Here is a 27,307-nt window from a genome sequence, read left to right as displayed (position 1 = left end):
AGGGCTTTATTGATATTCTGTGTGTCTGTCTGCATCCCTCTGCCTTTCGTTATGTTTCTCTTCAGACACAGGGCTAGCGGAAGCCTAAACCAGTTTAAGCTTCTACCACCAAGGCTTCTCCTTGCAGAGAGAAGATTCCTAGTCAGGTCCAGTGTGAATGTGGTCACCTCTGAGGTCCTACAGCTGCTTTTATGAAAGTTTCCTTTAGCTCACAGCCAAAGCTTGGTTTCTAGTGAGTTGTGGCAGAAGGTAAAGATTTGAAACCAGAGGCTCCCTGGTTCTGGGTATGTGGCCAACACCTGTATTCAAATGGAAAGAGCTGCATTCCTGCACATTCTGGCCAAATTTCCAGTGTGAGTTATCGAGCTGTCCTTCCTTGATAGGCGTCTTGCCCGAAGGGGCCCTCATCAATGACTCTCTGGCCTTTCTTGCTAGGACTTTCTAACCTGGGCTTGTGTATGTGTGTTACTCCTAGGCTCTCGAAGCTGGCCAGAGAGTCCTCCGTAGGCCTGAAGGAGATGTTAGAATTCTAGATCTGGTACTGGAAGGCTCAGAGTCCTATGGTTCAACACCTGCATCTCAGAGAAGGGGAAATTGAGACCCAGTCCAGTTGGTGACTTACCCAAGGTCACAGAGAAATAATAAAAAGGAATAATAAGTGTAGTATAGTAATATACATACTGTATATTATATATATGATATATAATTATAGTAATATATGCTATATGCTAAATGTTACACATAGTATATATTATACTATACTATATCTAAATATATGGTATATATAAATTATATAGAAATACAAATAATTATACATAAATATATATATATTGTATATAATCTACGGTAATAATAATAATGACAGCTCTAACAGAGAGCTACGGGGCTCGCAGAGTACTTTCTTTTAGCTCATTTGATCCTCATAACCTTGTTTTACAGGAAACCAAGGCCAGAGTCACCCCACTACGAAATGTATGAGTCAGGATTTGAACAGGGGATCCGCCCTATTCCAGAGCAGCTAGGTGGCAAAGAGATAGAGTAGGATAGTTCAAATCTGCCCTCTAACACTTACTAGCTGTGTGATCCTCAGCAAGTCACTTCACTCTGTTTGCTTCAGTTTCCTCATCTGCAAAATGAGTTGGAGAAGGAAATGGCAAACCAGTGAATTATTGTCTTTGCCAAGAAAAGAGTTGCACACAACTGAAATGACTTGACCAATGGCCACAGTAGCACTAACTTATTCCAGGCCAAGCACTAACCACAAGGCTACCTTGCTTCCTCAAAGGTAGAATGTGCATCAGAGTTGGAATTTGAACTCATGTCCCTCCTCCTTCCAGTGTGGATGAGTGAGGGATTCCACCTTAGATCTCAAGGCCAGTCTAGCTGAGTGTGGAAGGGTCATCACTCTTTGGAAGTTGGCCATCAGGTGAATGGATATCTTTTGGTATGGGGTCATGCACCCTACACTGGATGTTATCTCCAGAATCATGGTGAGAGATGATCGGATCCCAGTGGATGCCTGGAGTAAGCAAGAAAGACCCTTCTAAGCAACAGAACTCTAGTTAATTCTCGAGACTTGGGGAGCTGTGTCTTCCTCTCCTGTTTTGACTATTGTTCTCCTCTTCCCCACACATGTTATCTGTATGTAAGTGAAACTGTCTGCCTCCCTCCAAAAAGGAACAGGTTTAGACATCCTCATTTTCTGTCCCATTGCCAAATACCCTGATGTGGTATTTTGATAACGGTTTTCATCACTTGCCTAAACGTTGGGCCCAAATTGAAAGAAGCACGTTCCCAAGGCCAGGCAGTTTGCCCATCTTTCCCCTTTCCCCTCCACCCTTGTGTTCTTTCCCTCATATCCCCAGGATGTGCATGTGAATCCCAGGTACACCACCCTAGCACATTGGGGAATCAGTCAGGGAGGGTGTGCCATTGGACACTATTTTTACCGAACGTTGTTGAGGCAGGCTCAGTCCCTTGGTTCTTCTATGTTATTTTGGAGAGGATGGAGCTTCAGTAAGAGGGTTGTGGATGGGGGAGGTTCTCTAAGGGAGGTTAACATAGCATCTTATAACATCCTAAAGAATGGGTCATTAAATAGCGAGTGTGGGAAGGAAAGAACTCTGTTCCGGGACAGAAAACCAATGCCCAGCATTGCTGGCCACACAGAGCTGGACAGAATTTGGAAAGGGAAAATTGTTGACTTCTGGAATGAGAAGAATCTGCCTCTCCATCCATCTCTTCTGTATAGTGTTTCTGCATAGGGAAGAGGCCCCTGGGAGAGGGAATTTTTTCCACATCCTGGGAATTCCCTAATATCACTGAAATCACAGGGGTCTGGTCCTTAATCCCGCCTTTCATATGGAAGATATATTGTTTCTCTTATTTTTTTTTTCTAGATGAAAAAGACCTCATGTCTTACATAGCCTTAATCACTGAATGGGTGTTGCCTCCACCAAACTGAGACATGTTAAAGACCTTCACTTGAAAAGGTCCAGGTCCCCCCACTGCATCCTGGGCCATCTCCAGTCGTTCTGATCCATATTTGGCCGCTGGACCCAGATGGCTCCAGAGGAGAAAGTGAGGCTGATGACTTTGCACTACCATGCCTCATTTAAATCCAGTTCATTTGCTTATCATGGCATCACCTCCCTGAGGTCACAATGAAGGACATACAACACCGTGTGTTTCCTGTGATAGAGTATTAGTTCCCTGAGGACTCAAAGGCTGTCTCACTTTTGTCTTTGTGTCCCCAGTGCCTAGGACCGTGCCCTAGCATGGAGTAGGTGCTTGTGACTGATGAGTGTCAGGGGACTGATACCACAGTCAGGGCCGCTGGGAAGTAGAAACACGTGTTGTCACTGAGGATGTTTGGCTCCGTGGAGGTGTGTGGGTGGAGAGCCGCAGGGCCAGGGACCCAGTTGACTCATGGCACTCAGTTTTCTCTCCTCTCTTCCCTCATCTCCCTGAGGAACCCAGGGACAGTGGAGCATTGTCAAGAGCCTTGGAGAGCTCTCTGTCTCTGCCACTTATTCTAGCACCATGGTCCTTTCAGCTTTCTCTGCATTCACCCAGCGCCAACTTCCTATCGCAGTACAAGTGATTCCAGAGTCCTTGTGCTGGGTCGGTGTTGGCCTCTTGAAATGCAAGAGGAGCCAGCCTATGGGCAGAGGTTCAAACCTCCAGGATCCAGCTGATTCCAGCTGGATCCACCCCCACCCTTTGCCCCCTTCACCCTCATGCCAGCTCTGTGTCTAGACATCAGTCAGGGGGACTCCAGAGATGGAGAAGCTCCCAGGGAAACCCTCCAGCCCCTATTCTACTTAGGGCTGAAGGGCGCTCTGTTAACCTATATTTTCCAGCAAGTATGGGTCCAGCATCCTTTGCTTTAGTATCATAGAAGTCTGCCTGCCATAGTTGGGGGTGGAGATGACTGAATGGTATACCAGCAGCTCCAGAGACCCATCATGCTGATCAGCCCACGAAATGTCTTGTAGCTGAGGGGTCACCTAGCAAATGACCTATTGAACTTAGAGTCAAGAGGAGCTGTGTGACCCTGGGTGAGTCACTTGACATTGTCTCAGTTTCCTCACCTGTAAAATGAGGATAATAGTAACAGCATCTCCTTCCTAAGTGTGTGGCGAGGACCAATGAGATTGCTTCCGTAAAGCGCTGTATTGGTGCTCGCTATATTATGTAAAACTCAATGGGGGTTTGTTCCTGCCTCTGGGGAGGGAAGGGGGTGGGCCAAAGGGGCCCCATGGAAACCCAACTGGGCATTTGTGTGTGCCTTCTGTTTACCCTTGGGGAGGAAGCGTGTGTCATGGGCAGGGAAGGGATCCCCACGGGTGCCCTGTACCTGTCAATCTCTTTCCCAGATCCCCTTGACTTCCAATGGGCTGCATTCCAACATTTATTCATAAGTCGATTGTTTCTGGGGAGGAAATAATGTGCTCTGCGGAGAGGAAGATTTAGGCTTGTGGTGGTAGGGCTGTCCGAAAGACTGGCTACTTAAGGAGGCCCAGACCAGGGGTTTTCTCCTCACTCGAGATCAAGCGAAAGGCTTCTGGAATAAGACTTCCTGTTGGATGGGCCAAGAGGGATTTCTTTTTCGGCGATGGGTTGGTCTAGAGATGCTGTGGATTGAGATGTTGTGGTTAACATTCAATAAGTGCCTACTCTTAATCATGGCAGCTAGGTGGCACCATCATGCACACAGTGCCAGGCCTGGAGTCAGCAGGACCTATGTCCCTGGCCAAGTCACTTCACTTTGGACCTCAGTAAACTTGTCTGTAGAATGGGGGCTAATGGGAATGTTAGCACCTACTTCACTGGGTTCTTGTGAGGAGCAAATGAAGTTGTATACATAAAGGGCTATGAAAATGGTGATGATGTTCACCCACACCCACAACAGCTCTGTTTTTGTTTCTCTCTCCCCTTTTCTTTCCTCTCTTTCCCCATCTCTCTCCCTTTCTAAAGCCCTCTCTCTTTCTCCCTCCTCCTCCTTCTTCTCCCTTCTCTCTCCCCTTCTCCCTCTCTCTCCCTCCTCCCTCTCTTTCCTTCTCTTTCTCTCCTCCTTCTCCCTTCTCCCTGTCTCCTCTCACATTTCCCTCCCCCCATCCATATTTTTAGAACTTTCTAGGTGGATTAGAGCTAAATTTCTAAGGAAGCTCTGCTTCCAGGGAATCCCATTTGTCATCTCATAAAATGAGTATTGAAAAAATAATCCTCCCTGAAGGCATCTGGGAGAGCGAAGATCAGAAGGCTAGGGCAATCTTTGCCTTTGGAGAGATCTGGGGGCTTCCTGCTCCTCCCACAGCAGCAGGAGATCCAGAAGCCTCTTGTTTCTCTGCCCCCCAAGCAGAGCTGGCCCTCCTGGGAAGTGTTGTTCCAGCTACCAGCCCCTGAACCAGGAGCTGCCTTGTCAGTGAGCCAAGCAGCCTGCTCTCACATTAGGGATGACATGCACCATCCCGAAACATATTTCTGCATTCCTTTCCCTGTGTGCATGTGGGGAGGGGTGTCCCAAATTCTTTCTAAAGCTGCTGAATTCCCCAAAGCTCTGAATCTATCTTCCAGATGTGGAGTAGGGATGGGGAAAGTCCTCTCCCCCAGGGACTTGAATTTTTTTTTAATTTCCTTTTTTCTTTCTATTTTCTCCACCCCTCAACCTATCTTTTTAAACAAAAATCATTGAAACAGAAATACCCAGGCAAGCCAAACAAATTCCTGCATTTTGGCCATATCTCATTCTGTCCTCTGTGACCTAAAATACTCTGTAAATAATGATGATGATGTTACCCCCCACTCCCCATACAGACGTAGGGGAGAGGGAGGAGAGAGGCAGTGATGAATCCATCACTGAGAGGTGAGTCCCCCAGGGAGTTTTCCAACTAGCTCAGCCATCATAATCACTCTCTCTGTCCTGCCTATTCCAGATCTGATCATTGTTAAGACCTGAAAACTTGTGAATGTGTAATTTTCAACTTGTTTATTATTTATAAATCTGATGTCCTCAGAGTCAAGTGTGGAAGGATTTCCAATCAGTCTTTCTGGATCTTTGGATCATAGATTTAGAGTGAGGATATCTAGTCCAAACCACTTCTTTAAATGATGGGTAGACTGAGACCAAGAAGTTCAGTGACTTGTCCAGGGTCACATAGGTGTAGTAAGTCTGAGGCAGGATTAGAATCATTCAGATTCATCTATATATAGATACAGATGTATACTAGATGCATTTATTAAATACCTACTATGTTCCAGACTGTATTAAGTATTCTACAGTTATCTCATTTGATCCTTACAACTACCATGTGATACCTAGGTGCTGTTAATTATCCCCATTTTACAGTTTAGGAAACTGAGGCAGACAAGTGACTTGTCTAGGGTTACACAACTGGTGAAGTGTCGGAGGCTGAATTTGAATTCACATCTTTTGACTCTAGGTCCAGTGCTGTCCTAGAAAACAAACAAAAAGTCAGTCCCTGCTCTCAAGGAAATCTAGACTATCAGATTTAGAAATCTTAAAGGTCATGTAGTCATTTTACAAGTAGAAAAACAGAGACCCAAGAGAGTAATCGATTGACTCTGTATTACACAGGTACTCAAAAGAACCAGGATTTGAACCAGGTTCTTTGATTCTCCTCATCAGTTTATTTCTTAGTTCTGCCTAATGTTTTCTTCCCCATTGTTTTTCCATATGAATTACAGTTAGGATATATATAATATTATATTTTTATGATATATTTTTATGCCATAACTCCTTGTTACTAGACTTAGTAAATTTTGTAAATTAATGTTGTGCACAATATCACTTATGTATAATTTATATATTTATAACAATATGTTATTTCTAACTTATATTAATAATTTACGTAAACATAATTAATAATTCATATGTTAATTTACATTCTCTTAACGCTGGGAGGGCTTGGCTTAGCATGGTATGATTTTTTTTTTAACAGCACTTAGGTTTTTGGTGGAGGACAGAGGTTAGTATGTAGCTAGTATGTGTCAGAAGGGGGACTCGAACTCAGTTCTTGGCAGTCCATTAGCTACTCACATGCAGTATCCTTTTTATCCATCCTTCTTTTGTTTTTTCTCCAAACCCCTTAGTATTCTCTTCTTCAGGTGAAACATCCTCTTCCTTCAGTAAATTCTTATATGACCATGGTAGAATCAGCAGATATTTATCAAGTACCTTCTTGGAGCTGAAGCCTTCTTATCTATATTGTCTCCCCATATTAGCAAGTGGGCTTCTAGAGAGTAGAGACTTTCTTACCTTTCTGCTTGTATCCCTAGCACTTATTCTAATGCTTACCACACAGTCAATACTTAATATGTGCCTCTTCATTCACTAATGCATTCATTCATTCATTCATACTTCATGCCAGGCATTCTGCTAAGTGTTAGAGGTACAAAGACAAAAAAAAACAGACCCTGACTTCAGAGATCTGGGACTTCTTTAAATCTCCACAGGCAGAGCAGTAAATGGCAGGCTCAGGATTTGAAACTAGTTCCTGGGACTCCAAACCCCATGCTTTTCCTGCCATGCTAGCCTGCAAAGGCCTGCTGGACTCCACCATCGTGGATACCCAAATGGTTAAGTAAGGACATTGTTGAGATAGAATATGACCAAAATAGGGGACTAGCATGGACCACCATCATATCATATAGGAATCTCTTGAAAGAATAGGATTAACTCACAATCTAATGAGAGAAAGAAGTCATTCATAAAGGTGTAGAACAGAGCTAAACCATGACAGTGAGCCTGTGGTGTTCCATTAGAGATCTCCCACCTGTTTGGTATCTATCCTTGAAGTAAGAACTCTTTGAATCTTGACATTCAAGCTCCAGATCCACCTTACTGTGTTCTTCTCTAGCCGTCCTCTCTAGTGTTTATGTCTTTTCTTATCTACCAGGACCTGGGCAACTAGGTGGTGCAGTGGATAGAGCACCAGTGCAGGAGTCAGGAGGACCTGAGTTCAAAACTCACCTCAGACACTTGACACTCACCAGCTGTCACTAGTGACAGCAAGTCACTTAACCCCAATTGCCTCATCCTGGGTCATTTCCAGTCATCCTGATGAATATCTGGTCGTTGGATTCAGATGGCTCTGGAGGAGATGGGAGGCTGGTGACCTGCACAGCCCTCCGTCACTCAAAACAAAGTCAAGTGCAAGTCATGTCATTATTTCTCTGATGGCCTGGTCTTCTTTGGCATTAAAGGACAAACACACACACACACATCTACCAAGAAATTGTGAGAAACATAACCAGATACCTTACTGAAATCCAGGTAGTTCTGCTACATTCCCTTGTTCTCCTAATGCAGTGGTAACTGTCAAAGAAGGAAAAGAAGTTAGTCTGGTACGACTTGTTTTTGATGTACCCATGTTGGCTTGTAATAGCTGCTGTTTCTCAAAGTGCTTGCTAGCCATCCCTTTTAATCATACACTCCTAGAATGTTGCCACAAAGTGAAGTCAGACTCCTGACCCTGTCATTTAAAGACTCTATTTAATTCTTCCCTTTTGAGAATGGAGATAGCTGAAGGCCTGGCTCTGGGTCTGTCTCTTCCTCCTTCTCCAGAGTTTTACAGATGTCATGAATGACCGCTGAACAGTCACAGACGTTCTCTCATACTTTCAGATGGAGTAGATCCACCCTTGATGATTTGTCCCTACTGAGGACAGTTAGATGGGCTCAGTCTCCTCATCTGTGTTAGGCTTTAAATCCCTACTCAGCAAGATTTTATACTTTGAAAGGAAGGGAAGCAGAACAAAAATTCAAGTTGTCTTTTTTCTTAAAAACAAACAAACAAGTTTTATTGCTGTATTTTAATTTTATTTTTAAATAGAATTCTCATTTCCTAATAATAGAAAACCTTTGTCTCCACTCACGTGTTCACCACCCTGGTGCAGGCCCCCAGCATCTCACTTCTGGCCTATTTGAGTAACTTTTGGGTTGGGTGCCCTGCCTCAAGTCTCTCCCCATCTCACTCCAATCCATCCTTGGTACCAAAATAATCTTCCTGATCTGACCCTGTCACCACCCCCACCCTTACTCAGTAAACTCCAGCGGCTTCCTCCTCCCTGTAAGATCAAATTCTCTACTTAGGCCTTGTTCCTGTTCCTCACATGAGAACTGTTTTCCACTTCGATGCTTTTGCACGGATTCTTACCCAATATCTTCAAAATGCTGTCCCTCCCCAATTCTACCTTCTGGTTTGCCTGGCTTCCTTCAAGATATTGTTCAAACCCCACCTGCGTTCCTTCTGAGATTCCATTTACACTATAGATATACGTAGTCATCGGCACATTGGCTCTGCCTCTTAGACTTCGAGATCCTTGAAGGCAGGAATGGTGGTTTCACTGCTCTTTGTATCTCTAGTGGTCCTGTAACTACTTTGATCATGTTCTTGAACCCCCAAAATAGATCTTTTAAAAAAGCCCCTTTGTGTATCCTTAGCATTCATAGTAGACTCGGCTCTTTGAGATTCAGTGTTCTGGAAATCCCCCTTTCTTCCAGGAAAGAGCCCTGGCTCTGAAGTAAGAGAACCTGGGTTCAGATCTGCCTCTGATAGGTACCAGCTGCAGAGTTAGACTTTAATGACATCTAAGGTTGCTCCCAGCGTCTCTTTCTCCCCTCAGCACTCTCTTTCCCTCCCTCTTCCCTCTTCCCTCTCCCCCTACCTCTCCCTGTCTCTTCCTCTCCCTCTCACCCCTTTCCCACCTCTCTCTCTCACCCCTTTCCCACCTCTCTCTCTTTGTCTCTCTATTTGTTTCCTCTCCTCCTCCCTCTCCCTTTCTTCCTCCCTCTTCCCACCCTCCATTCTCTTTCTCCCTCCCTTCCCCCTTCTCTTTCTGTCTTTCTCCCTCTTTCCCCTTCTCTTTCTCTCTCTCTCCTTCCCCTCTCCCTCCCTTTGTCTCTTACAAGGGCAGATGCCCTGTTGTATCGGCCATACTTTAACCTTAGAGAATGCAGTTGAAGACCCCAATTCGATGAGAATGACTGAGAGAGCAGCATACCCAGAAAAGGAGGGCCCTGGAGGCTGGGTCCTGGCTCTTTTGGAGCCCAGTTAGCCGAGGTGGAAACAGACAGGCAGCTCAGGGTAAGGAAGCTTTTTCTGCCCAGGAAAAGGAGAGGATGCTGATTTGCTGAGGGCTTCCTGACCTGTTGCTGTCAGGACCATCTTCCTGGGCCAGCAGGACCATAAGCTGCCCTGCTGCTGGTAGATCCCTCCTCCTTTCTGAACATCTGGTTTCCAGGCCTTTGCACAAGCCCCACACCTGAAATGCTTTTGTAATTTCCAGCCACCTCCTGGAACCCCTGGCGGCTTCCTTCAAGGCTCAGCTGAAATGCGCCTGCTCCTGGGCCCTCTCCTGATCCTCCCTAGTTGTTAGTATTCCGTTACCCTGAAATCATTTGATATTTGTTTAATATTTGCTTATCCACATTCTTGTTTTCCCCAATAGGGACATCAGTTCCTGGAGGGTAGGGACTGTTTAGCTTTATCTCCATGTCACCAAGGCTGGCACCCGGGTATATTGTTTTTAGTCACATCTGACTCTTTGTGGCCCCATTTGGGATTTTCTTGGCAAAGATACTGGTGTGGTTTGCCATTTCCTTCTCCAGCTCATTTGACAGATGAGGAAACTGAGGCAAACAGGGTGAAGTGACTTGCCCAGGGTCACACAGTTGGTAAGTGTCCAACATCAGATTTGAACTCAGGAAGAGTCTTCTTAACTCCAGGCTCAGTGCTCTGGGTCCCAAGGCACCACCTAGCTGCCCTGATACCTGGTATCTGCATAAGAAATGCTCCTTCAGTTGAATTTAATTCCCTGAGTACTCATCAAAGGCAGTGATGAAGCTTGAGACTTGTCTGGCCAATGGTTTCCCTTGGATGAGCCTTGAAAGTCACTCATTCCTTTGTTTCTTCCCCAGTTTTCCATCCCACCCACCACGCCATTTTGTTTGGGGGTGATGAGCTAATCTTGAACACTGTAGGAAAGTAGTTTGTAAGGAATACAAGCTTACATCCCAGCCCTTGCCCCCATGGCTGACCACCTGGTCACCAGGGTTTTCTTTAATTGTCAGGTCCGTGTTCCTTGTTGGTCTGGCAGCATCCTGCCTGTGACAGAGGGAACCATAAGCACCACCTTCTGAATGGGGCTCCAGAACCTGGTAAAGCTTCTGCATCTGGCTGGCCACTTTCCCTGCAGATACTTGGCCAACAGCTGGCTTCATTTTCATGTTTTAGTAGCAGAGACAATGCTCACCTCCTTCTTTTCCTGTAATTTGATTTAGATCAGGAAGGGGCCTTGGAGAACATCAGGGGCCCACCCATCATTCATCAAATCCTCGCCTCCTCCATTAGAATGGAAGCTCATGGGAGTAGGGATTGTTTCTCTGTACTTGTATCTATCTCCAGTGCCTAGCACTGTGTCTGGCACCCAGCAGGCAATTAATAAATATTGATAATAAATAATATTAATAAATATATTAATACATGTTGATTTAAATCACTGAGCTTTGTAGTCAAGAAGACCTGGGTTTAAATTCTGTTTTTTACTCTGGATAGCCACTTGAGCCTGACTAGTCATATAACCTTTTGGACCTCAGTTTCCTCATCTGTAAAATAGGCATTACAGTAGCACCTGCTTCACAAAGATGATTTGAGGCTCAAGTGAGATGACAGGATCATAGCTTTATAGCTAGAAGGAATCTCAGAGTCCTCTCATTTTACAGGTGAGGAAACTGAGGTCCAGTGTCAGAGTGTCTAAGGCAGGATGTGAACCTGGATCTCCCTGCTACTAACTTCAAATCCAGCACCCTTTGCATTGGTCTGAGACCCAGATTGGTTAAGCATCTAGCCCAGGGTCAGAGAGTGTTTGAGGCAGGATTTGAACCCAGATCTCCCTGCTACTAACTCCAAATCCAGCGCTCTTTGCATCATACTGTGGTGCCTCTGACTCGAAGTCCACTGTCTTTCCGATATCACTCCTAACATTCCCTTAAGGCAGATGTTGAAGGTGAGTACGTTGCCTCCATCCCTATCTATACACAATATCATCAGAGGCCCATGGATCTGATGGCCTTTCGGGTCTCACTCCTCATCCATGCTGTGTGTGTCTCTCCCCGTGTCCCAGGGCAGTGAGATCCAGGACCCTGCCTACGTGGACAGTGAGAACGCCCTTGGAGAGTCCGACCTCTTTCCTGAGGACGAGGCCATGACACTGGCCCAGCACGAAGTCCTTCATGAGTCTGACATGGACAGTGCCATTGACAGTGCCCCCAGTCTGGAAGTATCTGACATGAGCCCAGGAGAGGAGAAGGATGGGGTCCTGGGAGGCCTCTTTCTCCCGGGTGACAAGTAAGTCCAATGCGCCTCCCTCTAGGGCTGATGACAGCCTCTCCTCTTCCCTTTCATGTTGTGAGCTGACGGGCAGCAGCAGTGCTGGTGCTCGGACAAGGGGGATGCCCCTTGAAAGGGGAGGGAAGGGAATCCGCATTATCTAGAGTCCACTATGTGCCAAGTATCTCATTGGATACTTATGAGATAAATGCAATTATTATCTCCATTTTACAGTTGAGGAAACCAAGGCAGACATGTTAAGTGACTTGCCCAGGGTCATATAGCTGACAAGTGTCTGAGGCCAGATTTGAACTCAGGTCCTCCTGATTCTATCTACTCTGCCACCTTCTTTAGATGATTTGGAGGTGGGAAAAGCTCCAGGGGGCTGAATTGCTGAGCTGCCCTTTGGTGGACAGTGAATGGTTGTGAAATCAGATCTAGACTTGAATCTTAGCTCTTCTAATTCCCTGCGTGACAAATTGCTTCCCCTCTCTGAGTGTTGTTTTTTGCTTGTGTAAAACTGTGTGACCCTAGGCAAGTCAGTGAATTTCCTAATCGCCCAGCCATGTTCGGTCTGAACTCCATCCAGACCAATTCCTTGTCTGCTAGTACAGATGGGGCCAAGAAGAGGGATCAGGAAAGGCCCCTGGGTAGTGGTGCTTGAGCTAAGATACTAAGCATCAGAAGTGGGGAGGGCATTCCAGGCATGCTAGGACCTGGCCACGGAGGTGGTATTTGTGAGAAATACTGAGGCTGGCCAGCATGGCTGGACCAGAGGATGCATCAAGGAAGCTGACAGTGATAAGTTTGGAGTTTCCAAAGGTGCTTTTCTTGGTCTTCCAGGTCCTTTATCCCCAACCCATCCGCAACATCCGATCTCTCCACACACTCGACAGCCTCTCTCATCAGTAACGAGGAGCAATTTGAAGACTATGGGGAAGGGGTAGATGTGGACTTTAATCCCAGCAGCCCCTGTCCAGATGACGAAGCTAGAACCAACGTCTACTCTGACCTGGGGTCCTCCGTGTCTTCCAGGTGGCTGCTCTGGGGTCTGGGCTGGGAAGTGAGACTTGAGTAGGGCTTGGGACTCAGAGAAGAGACTGGGGAGCAACTTGGTGCTTTTGTGTCAAGGAAAATAAGGCAGAACTGATCTTGGAGAGGCAGCCTAGTGCCTGGCCTGATGTAAGCACTTAACAAATGCTTGTTGACTGACTGATTGACCATCCTGCCTCATTGGAGACCTGCAGCTAGCAGCCTGGGCTGGGGTCAGCTTGAACCAACTCTCATTGATTGTTCTATTTTCAGTGGGAGCATTCACATCTCAGAAATCAGTAACCCTACAAATTAGGGCTTGATTTATTAGTTTTTTTTTTCATTGTCTAGATTTAAGAAAGTGATGGAGAAAATGTTAATAAATGTTAATAAGACAGATGAAATTTAGAAGTGTGTCCTGCATATGTCTCTCCCACCCTTCCAGAGCCAGTTGTTAAACATTTAGTAGCTCTAAATCAGAATGAACTAGGGTAAGGAGGTGACCAAGCCTTACCCCTGATTTAGAGTTAGAGCTTCAGTCCCTACTTAGACCTCAGACCTTGGTCTTCTTAGACTTTAAATGGGCATCAACATACTTAACTCCCTTCTATTCTCTACCTCCAAGATATTGCATGGATTCTAGATCACCCAGCACCAGGGATGATTTCTGTCATTGAACTGGTCCAACGGTTCTAGGGAGTTAAGACATTGGTGAAGTGCACTTACTGAATTTGGAGCCGGCAGAGGTCTAGGTTTAAATCCAGACCTGGGCATTTGCTAGTTTTGTGAACCTAGGCAAAATATTAAATTTCGCCTTTATGATAATAATACTGTAGTATACACTCCAACTGGGTTGTGAGAGGCAAATCAGACTGTATGTTTGCATTTGTGAACTTAAACAAGTACTATAGTCATTGTTGTTGTTTATTTTTATCATGGCCTTGTGGCTGCCTTGGGATCTTAGCTCAGGAGGATGTTTTGATCAGTTAGATTAGGCAGATGATAAGTAAAGTTATCTCATTTCCACCAACAAACAGTGCAGGGCAGACCCCTAGAAAAACAAGGCATGTCTACAACAGTGAACTGCTGGATGTCTACTGCTCCCAGTGCTGTAAGAAGATAAGTCTACTGAATGATTTGGAAGCAAGACTGAAGAATTTGAAGGCCAACAGGTGAGTAGACCTTGGCCCCAGAGAGGATTTCTGGACTCTCTGGATCTAGCTGTGACCTGAAGGAACATGAATGAAAGGAATGCATTCATTCCGTTGGGCTCTCTCCCATCCTGGGCCAGATGGGTGTTGTGTCTGCCCAGCCAAGAGGTCAGCTTGGTCTCTCCGGTGGGTCTGGAGAGGGGAGTTTGTTAAGCAGAGCATGGGCTCCAAGGTCAGATGACTTTCATTTGAATCCCAGCTGTGTGATCTGGGGCAAATCATTTTACTTCCTAGGATTTGGTTCTTCTATGAAATGGTGTGATTGGACAGGTGCCCTCTGAGGTCTCTTCTAGCACAAAGTGTACAGTCCTGTAGCCTACGATCTTAAGATCTTATCTGCTAAGAAACAGGTTTTTGGAATCTGTAAGTAGCTGAGGGCCTGACCTGCTGTGATTGACCAGGGAGAAAGTTGTGACCCCCCTTTCCTGTTCTGGAATGAGAAGGGAATGGCCAGGTAAGGGGTCGGAGGTAGGAAAACACAAGGGAGGGTTCACAGAGCAGCACATTCAGTCCCACTTTATGCAGAATAACCAGGGAAGGACTACCTCCCAGTGTTGTTTCAAAGATAATATCTGTGAGGTACCTTGTATCCCCCCAAACCTTGATCTCGAATGTGATTGATGCTATGCCATGTTCTGTTTTGAGTTAAAATCAAGGCTGATCTCTATTATTTCTTCTTTCCTCTCCTCTAGCCCCAACCGGAAGATCTCTAGCACTGCATTTGGACGGTAAGACCCTGTCAACCTTTTGGGGATTTCTCTGGGATTGTGTTAATGTTTTGTTTCTGCTTATCTGTATGACTTCTGGACAGCCCCTGTTCCCGCCCCAGACTTCTATGTCCCACCCTCAAGCAGCTCTCTGGACATTTAACAAACAGTTGACATTAAGTTATGGGACATTCCAAGCGTAAATATCCAACAGAATTTTGTCCCTCTCTTTCCTGACAGCTATACAGTAAAACTAACCTTGATTTCGGCCCCCTCCAGATTAGAAGGGGACTGAGTGAGAAAACTCAACTGTGTGAACATTGACACTTGGCCAGAAGTATCACAGTCTCAGAGTATGGATCTGTGGGGTGGGATATATAGTTCCTGCTTTTAAGGGGCTTAAAGTCTTGTGTTTTCTCTTTTAAAATATGAAGTTTGTTTTGGGTTTTTTGCTTAAGTAAATGTTTATCAATATCATTTTTTTATAACCCTAACATATCCTTTCCCAGGGAAGTTTTCCATTATAACCAAAGAATTTTAAAAGGAGGAAAAGAGAATAGGGTTTTCTTAATAGATGATCACTTTCCATTCCACTGATTCACCGGCTGGTTCTTTCGTCTCATCCATTTGGCCTTTCTGAAGGTCTTTTTTTAAGGCCAGTGGTAAGATTATGATATGGGAGAAAGAGCACTGTGTTGGAAACACTGACCAACCTTGTGAACCTGTGTCAGTTGCAGAACCTCGTTAGCTCTCCATTTTCCTCATATGTAAAGATGAGGGCCTTGAGGAAGGTTTCCACCATCTTGAAATCTGTCATCTCTGGTTCAAGGATCCTAAGTAGTATTGAGGTCTATTTGTGGTGCCAAACACGTAAAGTCTTTGGAGTTTCCTTTGTCTAATTGGGTTCATAAAAGTATGAGGAAAGGAAGAATAATTTCCAGGATTGGGACCATGGAGCTGGTCTACTCATTCATTGGATTGGTGGTTCTAGATGTCCATGGCCATATCTGTCACAGTATTGGGTATACCCCCTGATGCCACCACCAGCTGGGGTTGGGCTGCCCCATAAGAATGGGAAGTTTTCTGGGCACATAACAGCTACTTCCTCTGCCCACCATCAATCTCATGCATGAACTTGAAGCATATACCATGAGGTGGGTGAAGGGGCAGCATAGAGCAAGAGATGGGAGTGCTGGCCTCAGGGCCAGAAGGACATGAGTTCAAGACCTGGCTCTGGGACCTTGTACAAGTGCCTCTGCCAACTCTTAAGACCTGGGAGTCATAGAGAAAGTGCTGCTTTACTTTGTAGAAGGAGTTTCCTCACTAAGCAGCTTCTAAACTGAGGAAATTAATCCCGGTCTCTGTACCTAGACTTAATTATGGTAAGCCTTGGGGAGACGGAGAAAAACAAACTAGTTCCTGCCCTCAAGAAGTTTCTGTTTTGATATTCACAGACAACTCATGCACAACAGCAATTTCAGCAGTAGTAACGGTAGCACCGAGGACCTGTTCCGGGACAGCATTGACTCCTGTGATAATGACCTCACAGAGAAGGTGAGGGCAGGTTTCCATGTGCACCTTTGTTTCTCAGTGGGCATTGTGGGCTTCTGAAGAGAATCTGAACTGTTTACATCAAGGGATGGGGTGGGATATGGAAGGAGCAACAGATGTTGTAACAGTGTATCCACGTCACTGGAAGCACTGTTATGAATCCATGGGGAAGTCAACTCAGCAGAAATTTATTAAGTACCTACTGTGTATTTGACTAGGAGAGGGGTAACGGAGTGTGCATGTACATATCTGCACAATCCTGCAATGCAGACCAATGTTGCTTCTGCATTTTTTAACCACACATAAGCCTGAGATGCTGTGTCCCTTCAATTCACCCACTCTGACTCCTTCCTGTTGTACGTAGGTGAGTTTCCTGGAGAAAAAGGTGACTGAGCTAGAGAATGACAGCCTGACCAATGGTGACCTAAAAAGCAAATTGAAGCAAGAAAACACACAACTTGTCCACAGGTACTGACTCTGCCACCCTTCCTGGGGCAGGGGTGAGCTGGAAACTGTGCCACTGCGGGGAGGAGAGAGGGATGAAGAAGGGAGGATCTGGGCTGCTGGGGAAGTCAGAGTCCAAACAGTGCACCCCGCCCCGCAGCAGTCACTGAAGGTTATAAGAAGAGGGCAGTGGATAGAACACTGATGGCAAAAGACCCTTTTGACCCCAGGAACTGCCCCTCTGCAGGGTACATGAGCTAGAAGAGATCATGAAAGACCAGGAAACAATGGCAGAGCAGACGCTGGAGGAAGAGATCAGACGGCATCGGGAGTTGTTCTGCAAGCTGGAGAAAGAGAAGGGCACTGAGATCGAGCTGCTAAACACAAGGTGTGTGTCTCACTCACTCTCCAGGTTTCAATAAATCTATGACCTGTCAGTTTCACGGACAATATTTGGAATATCAGATGAAAATAATAATACTGTTAACGCAGTGACTAAAGATTTGCAAAGTACTTTACATCCATTGACCCTCATAGTGACCTGATGAGGTAGGTACCATACGTATTAGCTCGATTTTACAGATGAGAAGACCGAGACTTCGGAGCTTACATTCTGTTTGTGATAAGAATGCCCAGAAGAATTTAAAACCCTTTTACATTTATAATCTAATGAAGTCTCACCCTGTCCCTGTAAGTTAAGAAGAAACAGGTAATATCCCTGTTTTTTTTAGAGCTTGGGAAATAACTTTGTCAGGAGCTCCCAGGCCCATTAGGGGCAGAGCCCCTGTGATGTTCTTCTCACTCCTAGCCCAGGGCTTTCTCTGCTGCTGAGTTTGGTTATATAGATGGAACCCAAGGACCTAAAAGAAACCAGAGGCTGATTTAATATCAGGAACACAGGAAAATGTGTCTGCAAGGCTGGCGGGGTATCTTTTGTCTTCCCCTCCTTCCTGACACATTCTCTTTGATCCAGTGACACCGGCCTCCTGTCTCTTCCACCAATAAGACCCATCATGTCTTGGCTCAGGGCATTTTCTCTGTCTGTCTCCTGTACCCGAACTCACTCCCTCTTCCATACTGACTGCTGACCTCTCTGGTTTTCTTTAAGTCCTAACTAGAATCCCACAGCCTACAGGAAGCCTTCCCCAACCCCTTTTAATTCCAGTGGCTTCCCTGTGTTAATGATCTCCTATTTATCCTGTGTGTTTATCCTTTCTTTTTATGTATGGTTTTCATGTTGTCTCCCCCATCGGATTGTGAGCTACTTGAAGCAGGGGCTCGCTTTTGCTTCTTTTTGTACCCCCAATGTACCTGGTACATAGTAGGTGCTTAATAAATGTTTATTAAATTGAGAATGGCATGGGATGATAGATTTTAAGCAATATAGGACCTTGGAGTCCTCTTAGTCAGATACACTTGTTTTCCAGATGAGGAGACTGAGACCCAGGGAGGGCCTGGTGACTTGCCCCATATCATGTAGCTAATAAGCATAGGGAGGGGAATTGGAACTTGTATCTTCCTGGCACAAAGTCTAGCACTATCCTCCATGGCATGCTGCTCATTCTCACTGGAGAATGGGGTGTGGTTTGGAAGAGAGTTGAGAGTACTGGTCCAGGGTTCAAGTTCTGCCTCAGATACTTACTAGTTGTACGGTACTGAGCAAGTCCCATAACCCCTCTGCCTGGCTCAATTTCCTTATCTGTAAAACAAGAATAGTCATCTTTCTGTTCCTTCCATTTATGGCTTGGTTTGAGGACCAGCCTTCTTGGAGTGGGACCTTGAGTGAATCTCTTCTACTCTCTGAGCTTTCATTTCCCCATATTTCAAACAGGGGTCTGGGTCCTAGTGCTAATGTTCTCTGGTTCCCCGAGGTGAGATATTAGGAGAGCAGAACTTCTGAAGAGGCCTCCAAGTCATCTGGGGCACCAGCTCTGAGCGTTGCCTCTGATGCTGAAAAGGGCAGTTTTTAGTCCTCTGCACAAAGAACAGTGCGGAGTCTTTCTTCTGTCCTTCCACTCTCAGACCTCCAAAGTTTGTCCAGTCCCTGGGTGGTCTGAGTGATGTCGGCAGACATCCTCCATCCTTCCTGACCGGTGCCTGCTTGGGGGATGCCAAGCAGAGTGGCCAGTATCCAGGGCTGTGGCTGCCTCCTCCCTACTCATTAGAGACACACACTAGAGCGTAAAGTGCTCTCCCTTTAGAATCCCAAGGCCTGGGTTCAAACTGTGGCCCTGAGCAAGGATCCTGCTGCAGAAATTGCTAAATGTCCTTTCCTTTTAGAAATTATTATGGTGCTTTGAACAGTATGGCAGTGTGAACTTCACTTAAAAATGGCCATAACCCAAAGAATGCCCCCCAAAATCCTTGGAAAATTTAACATTTTTTTCAGTGAACAAAAGTATTTTCTTCCACTATCACCCCCAGCCTCTCTCCCCTTGAAAAACAAAACCCTTGTAAACAAATAATTCTATGTCATTGAGCAAAACAAATTCCATCCCCTCTCTGTGGGGAGATGTGAAGCGTGTTTTACAAGGAGTCATGGTGGGCCCATTCCAGTGGTCAGAGGAAGTCAGACTTTAAAGTTAAAAGTTTTAACTTCAAAGAACTTTGAAGTAGTTGTGGTCATATTGAATTCTGATTGTACCAAGAGTTAAAAACAAGAGTGTTTCTACTAAGAAGTATCCTTTTAAAAATTCTGTGATCACATCATGTGCAGAATTAAACATTTGGTTTTTCAGGTCAGGTTTCTTTTGCAAACAAGGAAATACAGTTGAGCGTACATACACACACTAAGCATATACATTTGAGTATATAAATACAAAAAAGTTAATACTTTAAAAAATGCTCAATTACACGTAGACAAAAATTTTTAATCTTAAAAAAATTTTTTTGAGTTCCAAATTCTCTCCCCTTCTCCTTTTCCTTCCCCTTCCCAAAGCAATATGATATGGGTTACGCATGTGCATTCATGCAAAGTATTTCCATATTAGCCATGTTACAGACCAAAAAATCCCAAGAATAATAAAATAAGAAAGTTAATATTTTTTTTAATGAAAAAACCCTTGAGTTCTTGGCACGTACAGTGGAACAAACGTTTTCTTTAGAGTCAGAGGACCTGGATTTAAATCCCAACTCTGATGAGTCCTGTCTAAGTGAACCTTCATGAGTCACTGTTTAAGTAACTGCCACAGCATCACCCAGGTAGGAGGGTGTCAGAAGTGGGATTTGAATTCAGGTCTTCCAGCATTCCATGCACTGTTTTCCACCATAACGCCTCTGGGGAAGCAGTTGTGATGGACCAGGATTTCATGTTGGAGAGGATGTCTCCCTTGGCGCCTAGTGCAAATGGTCCCCCTGGGGACTAGTAGATTTGTTTATTTACTTTAACAACCCAGATCCTATTTTTAATTTCCACTCTGGAGGCTGGTTTCCAGGAGTTCCTGTTATGCTCTTAGTTCCAGCAGCCAGCCCCCTCACACTTAGCCGTTCCCTCCTGTCCTCTTGGGAGAAAACAGTGATGCTCAGGAGAGCTCTGAACTGAGACCGAGGAGGCCGCAGCTCTGGTCCCAGTGTGGCCACTGACTTGCTGTGTGGCTGTGAGCCAAGAACCTCCCCTCTCTGGGCTGTGGCTGCTGCTTTTATTAAACAAGTAGGGACTCCAGTGATACCATGTCTACATTCTAGGGTTGCATGTGCTGACCTTTCAACCCATCTGTCATGGGAGCATTGATATGAGAGTAGTCAGGGACCTTAGATCATCTAATGTAACTTTCTTATCTTCCAGCGGAGACCCAGAGAGGGGAAGTCATCTGCCTGAGGGTGGCAGAGGCCATAAGCATGAGAGGCAAGATTTGAACCCAGGTCAGACAGTTCCAAAGGCAGTACTCTTTTCCTTGACCATGTCTCTAGTGCAGTCTGGTCTGCTGTTTGGCAGGTGATAGGGAGAGGATGAGGGAAATGCAAAGGGGAGGCAGAGAGGTGGAGGAGAGAGCCAGCAGCCGGTACATTGAATGTTGGAACCCAGAGAGTGGATGGAAGTTTTCTCTCCTCCTTCTCTTCTGTCTCTGATAACAACCACAATAATAACATTTATGTCACATTTACGAAGTGCCAAGTGCTGAGTTGGAGCCAAAGTAAGTCGCCCAGCCTGGCAGGAACAGGATATACAAAAGGAACAATGCAGTATCAGCCTGGGATGGTCAGCTGGAGTCCAGTTGTAAAGATCTTTGCACAGGAATATCTCCATTTTACAGATAATCATTTCAGCTGTCTGACTCTTTGTGACCCCATGTGGGGTTTTCTTGGCAAAGATACAGGAGCAGTTTGCCATTTCTTTCTCCTCATTTTACAGACAAGGAAACCCAGGCAAAGAGACCTGTGCTCAGGCTCACACAGCTAGTAAGTGTCTGAAGCCAGATTTGAACTCGGATCTTTCTGACTTCAGGCCTTGCCCTCTTATTCCCTTGGCCACCCAGCTGCTCCCCTGTGCTCAGTGCTTGACAATTATTATCTCACTTGAGCTTCACAGTTACTATCGGAGGTAGGTGCTATTATTATCCCCATTTTACTGAAGAAGCGGAGGCAAACAGAGGTTGAGTGACTTGCTCAGGGTCACACGGCTATTAACTGTAAGGGACCAGATTTGAATTCAAGTCTTCCTGACTCCAAGCCCAGTGCTCTATCCACTGAGCTACCTAGCTGCCTCTGAATTTCTCTTGTTCTACTGTGACATACAGTTGTAGTCATGGCCTTGGTTGTGTTCAGAGCAGCAGCTGCTGAGGTAAAGAGGAATTGAAATCTGAAATCCCCTACTGGAATCATGGCAGCAAATATGGCGTTCAGGCTTTGACCCCATTTGGAGACCAAAGTCTGCTTGCATCTTTCCAAAGATCACTGAAGACTAATGGAGATCTGTTAAGATACCTAGGCCCAGGATCATTCCAGAGAATAAAATATATTGAGGGGCTAAGGTGAAAAGAGCTTAGCATAGTACTTGGCACATAGTAGGTACTTCATAGAAAGTTCTTCCATAGGCTTGTTTATTAAGTTGACTTATTACTTGTGTGACCTTGGGAACTTTGAGACTGAGTTTCCTTATCTGTAAATTAAGGGGTTGGACTCTGGGGTTTCTTCCAGCTCTTGTGGGCACATAGCCCTGTCCTCCGATACTGAGTAAGGAACAACATGGCCCCCTACCCTCAAGTTCTCACCCCCCCAAGGGATACTGTCTGCCTTAGTCATCCTTCAAAATGATTAGATCATCTATACCTCTTCATGAAGGCTTATATGAGCACTTTGGCCAAAAATAAAAGTTAACATGATCGTAGACTTTGCCCAGGAGAAGGTATACTGTCTTTAGTGTCAGAGAACCTGAGTTCAGATCACACATCTGATGCTTACTACCTATGTTACCCTGGGCAAATCATTTACTCTGGCCTCAGTTTCCCCATCTGCAAAATGAGGGCCTAGACTAGATGGCCTGCCAATTTCACAAATCTGTGATCTTAAAAGAGGACTAATTTCTTTTTTTTTTTTGTTTTTTTATTTTTTTTTATTTTTTAATGTTTAACAATCACTGCCATACAGTTGAGATTTTATCCCCCCAACACCTACCCCCCACTACCCCCCTCCCTCCCCACGACTGCATACAATTCTTTATAGGTTCTACATATACTTTCCTATTGAGTATATTTTCACTATAGTCATGCTATGTAGTCAGACTAAAATAAATGAAAGAAATCATATAACAAATCAAAACATGATACACAAACACATACACATACACAAACATGATCTGCTACATTTTGCGAATGACTTCCATATTTCTTTCTCTGAGTGTGGAAGGCATTTTGCCTTGAGAACCACCATTGGGATTTTTTTTTTTTTATAAGAAGTTCTTGCGTTATTACAAAATTCCAAGTCTGCCCGAAAAAACTCTCACACACTGTGGTCGTTGCTGTGCACAAAGTTCTCCTGGTTCTGCTCCTTTCACTCAGCATCAGGTCATATAAGTCCTTCCAGGCCTCTCTGAAGTCTTCTTGTTCATCATTTCTTATGGCACAATAGTACTCCATTACATTCATATACCATAATTTATTCAGCCATTCCCCAATTGATGGACATCCCCTCGACTTCCAGTTTTTGGCAACTACAAAGAGTGCTGCTATAAATATTTTTGTACATGTGGGACCCTTTCCCATTTTTGTGATCTCTTGGGGATACAGTCCTAGTAGCGATATTGCTGGGTCAAAGGATATGCACATTTTTGTAGCCCTTTGGGCATAGTTCCAAATTGCTCTCCAGAATGGTTGGATGCACTTGCAGCTCCACCAACAATGAATTAGTGTTCCAACTCTCCCACATCCTCTCCAGCACTTATCATTTTCTTGTTCTGTCATGTTTGCCAATCTTATAGGTGTGATGTGGTATCTCAGAGTTGTTTTGATTTGCATCTCTCTAATCAATAGTGATTTAGAGCATTTTTTCATATGATTATAGATATCTTTAATTTCTTCCTCTGAAAATTGCCTGTTCATATCCTTTGACCATTTATCAATTGGGGAATGACTTGTATGATTATACATTTGAGTCAGTTCTCTATATATTCTAGAAATGAGGCCTTTAATCCCCGAGCTTAGCTGTAAAAATTCTTTCCCAATTTACCACATCCCTCCGGATTTTGGTTGCATTGGGTTTGGTTGTGCAAAAACTTCTCAGTTTAATGTAATCAAAGTTATCCATTTTGCATTTCATAATGCTTTCTATCTCTCCTTTAGTAAAAAATTCTTCCCTTCTCCATAGATCTGATAAATACACTATTCCTTGCTTCTCCAGTTTATTCATGGTATCAATCTTTATACCTAAATCATGTATCCATTTGGACTTTATTCTTGTGTACGGTGTCAGGTATGGGTCTATGCCTAATTTCTGCCACACTGTTATCCAGTTTTCCCAGCAATTTTTGTCAAACAATGAGTTCTTATCCCAGAAGCTGGGGTCCTTGGGTTTATCAAACAGAAGGTTGCTATATTCCTTGCCTACTGCATCTTGAGTGCCAAGTCTATTCCACTTGTCTACCTCTCTGTTTCTTAGCCAATACCAAGTGGTTTTGATAATTGCTGCTTTATAGTAGGTCTGGTAGCGCTAGGCCACCTTCCCAAGCATTTCTTTTCATTAGTCCCTTTGATATTCTGGACCTTTTGTTTTCCCAAATGAATTTTGATATTATTTTATCCAGAAAGAGGCCTAATTTCTAGAAAGAAGGAGGTCATGGACCCACTGGACTCTGCCCTCCTCACAATTCCATAGAGAGCATAATGTTCATTCCAAGGCCCACCGTTGAAAAAGGATGTTGATAAGCTGAAGAGTATCCCTGCTCCATGAAGGTCATATTGGAAGGAACTGGGGTTGTTCAGCTTGGAGAAGAGAGAATTCAACGGGGACATGGGAGCTACCTGGAATTAGGGGGAGTGGACTCATTTGCTTGGTCCTAGAATGAAGAACAATGGGGCAGAATTAAACTATTAAATACCCATATGGAAGGTGACAGCCATCACTCCCTATTGGTCAGTTTCACTTAATTGGGTTTTGTGTTTTGTTTTTTTTTTTGAGAACCCAACAGTGTTTTGGGTTGGGGGTTGGGCATTTGGGAAATTGAGAAACTCTAGCAAAAAGACACCATGTTTAAATAAATACAGTCACTACAGAGTAAGGTAAATTCAACCATCTTCCATTTTAATTCAACAGGCATTTTAAAAATGAAATTCTTATGTATGCGGGCTGCTGGGGTGTTGATTGACCGTCAGATGTCGCCCCTAGCCTTCCTAAAGTTTTAACGACCTATATTGTTCCTTTAATACCTCCAGGATCAGTTGAGTGCGTGTATACACACTTCACTATGGCAGGTACAACCCCCTTTTGACAAAAACCTTAGTTTAATAAATGGTTGCCCTCTTGGTAGCATCATTCTGTCAGCACAAGTAGTAATTGGTTTTGGTGATAAGTTACCAAAAAGAGGTCAGTTTTCCTTCAGTAGTGGAGATGTGACTATAAAGTAATAAGACTATTTTGTTAACCTGTATCATTTTGTTTAAGCCAGTGGGAGAAGTATCTCATACGTTTAAAAAAAAACTTTTTATTGGAAAATGTTAAAATAGTTTCACTTATAAAGAATAGTGTGTTCTCTGATGATGCAGATTAAATGAAGTATTACTGTCTATGCTATATAAATATTGCTGATTTTGGAGGAATGATCAACTACTAAAAAAAAACCCAACGTATTATTAGTTTACTGCATATTAGTAGATGAAGGGCAAATGATTCTGACTCATTACCATTGCTGTTTATAACTGTCTTCAAATTTTCCAGCAATAATGGTGTATAAGCTTTAGGAACTCTTCAAAATCAGAACAGGTTCTAAACAAATTATGAAATGGTCATTGTCTTTCTTAAAATGAAATTTTTACAGTTGAGGCATAGAAGATTGACATTTCTGTATTTTTCATCACATAAAGAGTGTCCTTTTCCTTTAGACAGCTTAACTTAGACATACACTTTTAGATAAGGTGATTGATGTGGACTTCTTTCTATTTTATTTTTGACATTTTATTTTTTTAAATTTATTTTCAGTGTTCTACAATCACTACTATAGAACTTAGATTTTTGTCCCCTCCCTCCCCCCTATCTCCCCCACCCCCACCCCGAGACGGCATACAATTTTATGTAGGTTCTACACAGACATTCCTATTAAATACATTTTCACCATAGTCATGTTGCATATAAGAATTTAAAATGAATGGAAGAACTCATATAACAAACCAAAACATTGAACACACACACAAAAAAAATGCTCTGCTACATTCTGCGATTGAATTCCATAGCTCTTTCTCTGGATGTGGAAGGCATTTTGCCTTAAAAGAGCATTGGGAATTTTTTAAGTCCTTGCATTGCAATGAAGTTCCAAGTCTACCAGAAAAAACTCTCGCACACTGTGGTCATTACTGTGCACAAAGTTCTCCTGGTTCTGCTCCTTTCGCTCAGCATCAGATCATATAAGTCTTTCCAGGACTCTCTGAAGTCTTCCTGTTCATCATTTCTTAATAGTACAAAAGTATTCCATTACATTCATATACCACAACTTGTTCAGTCATTCCCCAATTGATAGGCATCCCCTTGATTTCCAGTTTTTGGCCACCACAAAGAGAGCTGCCATAAATATTTTTGTACATGTGGGACCCTTTCCCATTTTTATTGGATTTCTTTCTAATAATTGTGATCATCCACAGAAACTTACAAATATGAAATTTTTTGTTTCCTCCTGGTTCCTTATAGTTTAGCATATTACTTGACTAATATAGTTCTTGATGGCTTAAGCTATTTTAAAACATAAATTCACCAAGACCTAGTTTATGCAAATATGGTAGAGATAATTTACATTTAGCTGTAATGTATAGATGCCATTCATTTTCTAAATCAGTACAGCTGAGAAAACTATGAACTGTTTTAAGAGATCATAGTAAAGTAGATAGTCTGTTCTATGTTTGGGCTATGTTTATACCCACCTGTGCTTCCCTTTTGTTGAATCAGGAAATTTAAGTGAGATATTCAAATGAAAGTATAAAGTGTAATTTTATGGAACATTTTATATGTGGAATTAAATTGATACCATGGATTAAACTTTTTTTAAAAGTCCTTTCAAACTAATTAAGTTTTACTACATAGCTGCTATATCTTATACAACTATTCCTCCCTTAAAAAAATAAATAAAGGGTTGCCCGAGTTACTGGGGTTTAAAAAATAAATCTCCCTTGGCCACCTGGGTAATAAACCTGTCAGAATTTAGAGAAGCTGATCCTCTGACCTGGTCCATCCTAGAAACCTTCCTGGCTTGATTGATTGATACCTGCCCAAGTTGGCATTGTTTTTGAGATGCACAGTGAGGCGTTGGAAGAGAAGGGGCATATTAGGTGAATGGGGGTTATGTAAAATAACTTGTGAAGAATGCTCCAGGTTCAGGGCAAGGACTGAGGCAGGAAAGGGCATTTTCTATGGGGGTGAGGGGGAGATGGAATCAGAGATGACTTCCTGGAGAAACTGAAAGCAGAAGGCAGCATTGGAAAATAATGGTTTTGATTCTGAGAGCCAGATCTGTTAAACCTAAAGCCGAGTATTTGTTGTTTTAGGCATTTGGCCTTTCTGAGGAAAGAAATTATGCTTTGGGTCTAAATTCTGTAGTTGTGAGTCCATGAGTGAAACTGACATGGGTTTCTCTGCACCCTGTTGGCCCCTTGCCCCCCACTTCCCTCAGGGTACAACAGTTAGAAGAAGAAAACACAGAACTACGAACCACAGTGACCCGTCTAAAGTCCCAGACAGAGAAGTTAGATGAGGTAAGATTTTTTTTAATTAATTTTTTTTTGGTGTTTTAACATTACCTTGAGTTCCAAATATTCCCCTCTTGACTTTTGTGTTTTGGAAATTGTCAGTTGCTTTGTGACGCAGACAAGGC

General features: G+C 43.8%; 1 protein-coding gene across 2 annotated transcripts in view; it reads left to right on the top strand.

The window, feature by feature from the left end:
* Positions 1-27,307, top strand: part of LOC140527804 (rab11 family-interacting protein 4-like) — a 73,060-nt gene that overhangs the window by 29,823 nt on the left and 15,930 nt on the right. Inside the window, exons 1-9 of one of the 2 annotated variants that reach the window (XM_072644997.1) lie at positions 11,509-11,532; positions 11,650-11,873; positions 12,699-12,890; positions 13,925-14,059; positions 14,791-14,826; positions 16,260-16,359; positions 16,721-16,824; positions 17,048-17,188; positions 27,107-27,188. In XM_072644997.1, the coding sequence (XP_072501098.1) occupies positions 11,524-11,532; positions 11,650-11,873; positions 12,699-12,890; positions 13,925-14,059; positions 14,791-14,826; positions 16,260-16,359; positions 16,721-16,824; positions 17,048-17,188; positions 27,107-27,188 (1,023 nt within the window). In that variant the 5' untranslated portion in view covers positions 11,509-11,523. Of the gene's footprint in view, positions 1-11,508; positions 11,533-11,649; positions 11,874-12,698; positions 12,891-13,924; positions 14,060-14,790; positions 14,827-16,259; positions 16,360-16,720; positions 16,825-17,047; positions 17,189-27,106; positions 27,189-27,307 lie in introns of those variants that run through there. The other variant, XM_072644996.1, reaches the window with a different exon arrangement.

The sequence above is a fragment of the Notamacropus eugenii genome, chromosome 2, assembly GCF_028372415.1.
Source record: "Notamacropus eugenii isolate mMacEug1 chromosome 2, mMacEug1.pri_v2, whole genome shotgun sequence".
NCBI classification, from domain to species: Eukaryota; Metazoa; Chordata; class Mammalia; order Diprotodontia; family Macropodidae; genus Notamacropus; species Notamacropus eugenii.
The sequence above is the reverse complement of the archived record's forward strand: the minus strand, read 5'-3'. Positions and strand labels throughout refer to the sequence as shown.